The sequence below is a fragment of the Ipomoea nil genome, unplaced genomic scaffold, assembly GCF_001879475.1.
Source record: "Ipomoea nil cultivar Tokyo-kokei standard unplaced genomic scaffold, Asagao_1.1 scaffold2921, whole genome shotgun sequence".
NCBI lineage: Eukaryota > Viridiplantae > Streptophyta > Magnoliopsida > Solanales > Convolvulaceae > Ipomoea > Ipomoea nil.
In genome coordinates, this window is record NW_017619349.1 from 1,600,928 (window position 1) to 1,608,647 (window position 7,720).

The 7,720-nt window shown below is 30.9% G+C and overlaps 1 protein-coding gene across 1 annotated transcript; it reads right to left on the reverse strand.

The window, feature by feature from the left end:
* Positions 1–1,270: 1,270 nt before the first annotated feature.
* Positions 1,271–6,640, reverse strand: LOC109161032. Its single transcript, XM_019309334.1, has 8 exons — positions 6,501–6,640; positions 5,230–5,289; positions 4,647–4,766; positions 4,320–4,398; positions 3,717–3,803; positions 2,856–2,918; positions 2,208–2,301; positions 1,271–1,663 (listed from the first exon to the last, which is right to left on the reverse strand). The coding sequence occupies exons 2-7, from the start codon at positions 5,283–5,285 to the stop codon at positions 2,224–2,226; spliced, it is 483 nt and encodes a 160-aa protein (XP_019164879.1). The 5' UTR covers positions 5,286–5,289; positions 6,501–6,640; the 3' UTR covers positions 1,271–1,663; positions 2,208–2,223.
* Positions 6,641–7,720: the final 1,080 nt, after the last annotated feature.

Below are 7,720 nucleotides of genomic sequence, written 5' to 3' on the forward strand. Positions count from 1 at the left end.
AGATCATAAAGTTTTTTGGTAACCAAACACTCTTATATATTCTATCAACCAAGAAAAAAAAAACATAAACACTAAATATTAATTCCAAATAACAAATAATAATAATAATAATAATAATAATAATAATAATAATAATAATAATAATATACTCCGTAATAAATATTGTCTAAATTGTAGTAATCCTCTCATTGACATATTTTGTGGAATATGACCCACTAAGTAATTATTTAACCTTTATAATATAATAAATTATACGGAGTAATAAATAGGGTTACAATTATATTGTGTGAGACCGTTTCACATATTCTTATTCGTGAGATGGGTTGAATCGACATGCAAATGTCATACTTATATGCGCAAATATCATACTTATAAGGAAAAATGTAATACTTTTGCATTTTGATGTAAAAGTATTATATTTTTTTTTAAAATATTTTTTCTTCATTTATGGATAAATATTAATCTTTTATCAAATTCTTATTTGAAAAGATGTTTTAAATTTTTTTTAAAAGTATTATATTTTCTCTTATAAGTAACAAACAATTGTCAACAGTATTTATTAGGAAAAATATAATACTTTTGATAGAAAATATAATACTTTTATATCAAAATGTAACAATATTACATTTTTCATCAAAAGTATTACATTTTAATTTTCAAGTAAGAGACATTTTATTTCTTATTAGTATTACATTTGAGTATTTAATTAAGTATGACATTTACATGTTGATCCGACCTGTCTCACGAATAAGGATCCGTGAAATGATTTCACACAAGTGTGACCCTTGTTAAAATTAAGAGATTGAGAAACTTGGCAAGTGACAAATAGTCACCACTCAAAAACAAAATAGGTGAAAAAATACGAAAAACAAAACAAAACAAACAAACCAAAAAAGAGAGAGAAAATAGAGAATATAGTATAATAAAAAATTACAATAAATTACAGAATATCTATTATAGTTAACATTGGGAAATGTAGAGATTGAAATGGATTCTCAAATTGTTTTTAATGCTTTACATTCTCCTTTTAATTCTTCTTTTGGACTGATAATTGATGATATTAAAGAATTAGTATTCACGGTTGGTGGTGTTGAATTCTTTTTTGTTAAGCGATCTACAAATTGTACCGCCCATATTGTTGCTCAGGAGGCCTTTTCCGAGTCAAGGTGCGGGGAGTGATTTGATACACCCCATCTTTTCTTGTAAGTTGTCTTACTCGTGATTTAATGAATTAATTCTTCCTTCTCAAAAAAAAAAAAAAAATAATAAATAAAATATGACTAGGGTATCCAATTATGCAAACACATCATCCCACCTCATACAACATTTATACCCTTATCACATAGTTCCCAAAAGAAGCACACACCACTTCCAAACTATTGAAACATGAATAAATGCTATTCTGCTGGCCATTGAACAGAAAAATGGTATATCCTATTGATACATAAAAAGTAAATTATATCTTTTTATGCTTCAGTTATTGAACTACCAGGGAATCACTAAGCAAAATAATGACAGTGAGAAGCTTTAATATGGCTGTCTCACTTGATGCAACTTCAACAACGTTTAATCTATATTTAACACTAATTACCAGTTTCTGCAAATCCTTGGCCGCCACCGTTGAAATGGAAGATTTTATACGGCTCCCATAAAATAGAAAAATCTGAAAACAAGATGCTTTTCAGGGCAAAAAAAAACCTTGATTTACAAAGAAAACTGATAAAAAGATACAAAACAGTGATGTCTAAAATCAGCAATATATAATCTAGTCGATATATAATTTAGTATATAATATGGCCGAGTCGGCACTAGTTGGGCGGCCAGGGACACCTAACGCCGCCTAGGCAGCCGAGTATAATAATAATACTGTGTAGCCACCCTAAACCCTAAAAAAAAAAAAAAAAAAAAACATTCGGCCGAGTTGGGCACCATCTAGATTGAGTTAGGCGCCGAGTTGGCCAAGTCAGGCACCTAGTTGGCCAGCCGACTAAAAGGCGCCTAGGGCTGAAATCCCCTCAGCCTAGGAGTGTTTAGCGCCTAATCGGCGCTTAGGCGACCGCCTAAACCGATTTTTACAACACTGATCTTTTAACTTTTCTAAATAATACTGTATTCTTCACTAAGGTTCCAAAAAAATGTCCGTGTAGAGTGTAAACAAATAGATGGAGTTATGCCATGCATATCAGGATGGATAATTGGATATATACCAGTGCATTCCACAATTCACTGAGGATCAGATGATCGAATTCCATGGCGCTTGAAAAACTCTCTAAATCCATATGCACTGAGATCATAGTTGAACTGGAAAATTGAAAAGGGAAAATTAGACAAGAAAATAAGTGTTAATCAGAACAATAGCATTAGTAACCCAAAATATAGAATCACATAAAACCTTAACCCGCTAAACTCTTCTAAAGTCATGCATTTGATTGTCACATACTGGCCACAAAACGAAATGAGTAATAACACATTAGGAAGAAGGAAATATGCTGCACACACATGAAACTAGTACAAACATAATAAAGTTATGAGAACTTTGTAGATATATTTCAATCTTCTGCTTATCCACTCTTCAGAACAAAGCAAAACACAGACATGAAGTCTAGCTAATAAGATAGGAACTACTCATGAGTAGCGTATTTTTTCTAGAGCACACTGCTGCCCAAAGAGGTGATCGTTTCACTCTTTAGAATTCTCTCTAATTCACTCTTATCCTGCCATTTGGGTTGGGGAATTTTAGTCAGTTCACTAATAGGCATTCATGTTTTGTTAGCAGCAAAGTAGTTTGGCACACAAAGCATAATACTGCAAAGTATCTTGTTATACTAAACCCTAAAACGAAGATTGAAACTTACCGGTAAAACTTTTACAGAGTATCTTGTTATATTTGGATCTGCAGCCTTACCCTGATTAAGTGCCTGGCACACACACACACACAAAAAAAAGTATTATCAACTATTAGCAAATATCTTGACCTCGCCTTGAAAGTCTCCTTAATAGGCAACGCCCGAGCTCGCCTCACCCATTTCAGGCGAGGTGAGCTTGTTAGGCGCCCAGTCTCCACCAACCAGATGCCTAGGCGACGCCTTAACAACACTGATACGCTCCAGCTTAAGTGGGAGTGTTGAATAATAAAAACCCTAGACCTATTCCAATACAAATGAGATTGGCTCACTGCCTGTATAAATATAGAACCTTTGTATAGTTCAATTCAATACATAAATTATAAATATAATCGATCTTTATTCTTTCACACATATTATCAGCTTATGTTAACAATAGATATTGAATGTTTAACCTACGGGTCAATTTGCTTTCTTAGGAAGATTTTATGCAATTATTACACTTTCGTCAAAGCTTGTGACTCTTTCATTTGCAATTGTCACTTTCATTTGGCCATATCATGTCTGTTGCTTATTATTGCATGATCCTTGTGTAACTCTAAAGGTTTCCAATGCAGGTATACAACTTGGAATTCATTAGTACAAGTTTTTTCTGTAACTTAGATTTCTACCATGCAACCTTCTTAAGTATAGCAAATAGCAGTATAGCCATCCAATCCACATATGTCAACAAGCTAGAAATGTTTGATGAATCCACAAACCACAATCACTACTAATGTCATCTTATATATATACATATATAGCAAGGAAAATAAAGTAATTTTCATCAAATTGTGACGAAGTATCCAACAAAGAATGTCAAGTCAAACGTACTTGTTCTGGGCTATGAAATATCTCTACAAAAGGATATTCCTTCCTTTGCCGTGTTATGCAAAACCCAGGATACTTTGGGCACTCAACCTAAATTCCAACAGAAGACCAAAATGTTAAGAAATTCAACAAAGTTAAGGCATGCTAGAAAACTTGAGTACTAATGCTAATTTTTTAAATATTAGACATGAGAAAGTCAGAGATTAGAGGAGTAGTGGCAGGCTGAAGAAAAACCTAAAAAATTAAATGTTGGAAAGAAAATTTTTAGAAGAACAAGAACCATAGATACAGTTGTTGAATGTCATCATTGTAAAAAAACAAAAACATTTCTACTTAAAGGTCTACAGGAAGATCAAGTGAATTAAGGGGGCAATAGGTCACACCCATGTGGGAGGAGAGAAGGAGAGAGAGAGCAAATAGTAGCAGTGCTATGGATATGAATGTCTCTAGCCTCCCATTGCTTATTGTTTGGGTTTTAATTTTTGAATCTTTTTGTTGCGTTTCCTAGCTAGTGCGTATAAATCGGACCTTGTACAGCTTCATTCAATATATAGAAAAACATGAGTTCATCTGTTTTACACTTATAAAAAGTAAAAACCCACTTACACGTAAAAAATTTACATTCGGATAAAACTCAGCTGCAGCTTCCTCCAATACTTTGTCAAGATGTCTTGTATAGTTACCCCTATGAAAAAAAAATGTATATATAAACACACACATTATTTAAAATTTCAATATGTATATATATATATATATATATATATATATATATATATATATATATATATATATATATATATATATATATATATATATATATATATATATATATATATATATATATATATATATATATATATAAGATTTGGGATTTAGCAATAACAATGATAAACTAGAGAAAAAAAGGGATGGGAAGAATCAACTTGGAATTACTTGATAGTGAATGCAACAACCACAGGATGTCCTTGATGAAGAAGCTGGACAAACTCCCGCTCTGAGGTAAAGTGAATAACCTTTGATGGTCCAAGATCCTTCGGGTAGCCAGTGTAGTACCTTTAATTTAATAAATACATTTAAGTTACTTAGGACTAATTAATTGGACTGTGACGTCATAATGAAATATGAATACACAGTCAGTATAAACTTTCCAATTCATATTAATTCAAGTGAAGTTGACAAATTATAAGCAAATTAACTCCCTAGGCCATGCTTATCACATTAAAACTGCTACCAATAGAAAGTTAATACAACCAAGTTTTTTATACTAGACTAGAAAAGAATGAAAATCCACTGCACACAAGGTAGAACATGCTGAATCAGAAGATAATATGAAAAAAATCTGCATTTTGCAAATAAAGAATAAATGCTATACTTCTTGTTTATATGCCCATAAGCTAATATTTTACACTAAAATGTTTCTATGGCAACTTCACATGTATGCACATCAAGATTGAAGAAAACAAGAAAAAAAAAAAAACACCAGGTAATGTAATTGGAATCTGAAAGGCATACTCACTTGCAAGTAGCACGAAGATTTATCATCAATTTACTGAAAAGGGTTTGCTCCTCCATTACACTGAAAGTAAAAGGCAAAACAGAAATAGAGAAGAAGCATATGAATAGAAAGCACATAATTACTTGAATCATAAAATGACAAAAAGCAGGCTGCAGCAGTTTGTTTTTTACTGCATGGTTGACCACATATAACAACTAAAGCCATGCACAAAATCTGAAATACAATCTTTTAAGTCTATTCTTATCTGATTGAAGATATAGAAAGATACACTTACTGTAGAGATTATTCATGAATCACGATTTCACTTGCAAAGAAGTAAAAAACAATTAACTATGTAAGTGTGAGCACAGTGCTAATTGATGTACATCCTGACACCTTACTTTGCAAGAGATGACTGGACATGAGGTGGTCAACTACATAGGAACACACTCTACTCGGTTAAAAGATTACTTCCATAGTTACACTGTATTTCTTACATAATACAGCCAGTTTCTCCACCCACTCCAATAAGAGTAGTCACACGTAAATGCTCAAACTGTACCCTTTTAAATTTAAAAATTTTCACCAATATTAAGCTAGCTACATTAAAGTTCTTAATTTGATATTTAGATAGTAAAAGTTGCAACATGAAAACACCTTAGATCACCAAGCAAAAGAATAATAGAGACAAATCAAAAGGCTTCATTTAATTATGAAAAAAATCATATCAGAAAGGAAGTGTAATTTTGACCTCTAAGTCATTTCATGCATTTGGTATGCCCATTTCAGGCCCTTCTTTTTTCTTTTTTTTTTTTCTTTTTTTCTTTTTTTCTATACTACATGGAATGTATATTTTCTTGGAAGAATAACAAATTTACACTATATTTCGTCAAATTAACTTAACATATTTAATAAAAAAAATATCAGTTCATTTCCAAAATTGGTTTCTTGCCTTTCCACCTTACCAAACATACCTAGAATTATAATTTTTCTTGAAAAGAAAATAACCCCAACACCATTATTAACTTTAAGCATCCCAACAAAATAATGTCACACAATCAGTACAGATTGCGGAACTCCCTTAACCCTCCTACACTCCAATTTTCTTTTCCCTTTGTTTTTCCTTCAATGAACGTGCAGCTCTATATAATTGCCACTTCCTCCCCCACTCTATCTCTCTTTACCCGTTAGTTTGTGAATCCAAGTCTTTCGTCGAACAGTTGGTGGGCACAAAATAACTGCAGATTATACAATATCCTAAATGTGTGGGCACAAGAAACTGAATTACTTACCTGAGAGTAACAGAACTCGGCTTATTTTGCTTCACAATAACGCAGCCAAACCGGGAAGCGAGGCCAAATGAGAAAGGAAAATTGGAGAAGAAGCTTATTCTAGTTCTAAGACGCAATATATGCTCTCGGAAACGCAGGGGTTTTGCAACTACAAAATCATTTAACAACTAATTAGATTAACTATTGATATATAAACTAATTAGATTAACCAATAAAAAAAAAGTAATTAGATTAACCAATGATATATAAAAATTGACAAAAGTTTGTGAGAGATTGCCTTACGAATCTTTGTCCGATTTGTAATAACTGGGTGGGTAAGTATCACAATTTCAATTATAAATATTACAATATTTATCATTAGTAAAAATCAATTTTATCTTAAATAATTCACAATTTCACATATAAATATTATATTATTTATCATAAATAACAATTTATTTTCATTTATAATTGGCATTAAATTTGTTACAATAAGTACTGCAATTTCTTTTACAAGTAGCATTTCACATCTAAGTATTATAATATTTAAAACATTAAAATTACACTTTGTAAGTATCATAATTTCAATTATAAATATTACAATATTTATCATTAGTCATTTTACCTTGAATAGTATCACAATTTTATATATAAATATTACAATATCTATTATAAATAACAATTTATTTATTTCAAATTGATACTAAAGTTTTGTATATTCATAAAAATTATATTTTAGGATTAAAAAATTTGAAGTGCTTACAATTTACAAATATGTGCTGTTTATGAACCTGACAACATATTAAGTGGTTAGGCCAACAGATACACAGGAAGAACTCAATTTTACTTAAATTTTCAAGTTAATTTTTGCAAATTCAATATGAAATCCTGTAGCACTTCGAAATTAGTTTAAAAGTTTATGTAATAATAACCAAATAGTATCAAATAATTGACTGCACTACCAAAAGACAGTAGATGCAAATTGATTATGAAAAGGGATGATCAAAGTTCGATATGGACCAATAGGTTTGAATCGAATCGGACATTGTAATAACTGAATTAAAATTGAAACATAAGAACAGTTTTGCTTATGGTTCATAATTGAAACTCAAAAAGTTCTGGTTTCAGTTTATTAAAGTTGAGAATCGGTTAGTTTCGGTTCCAAATTGAGAAAAAAATAAAATAAAATAGTATCCATACTATTGTAAATTTTATCCATAAAAAAGAATAAAATTCAAATC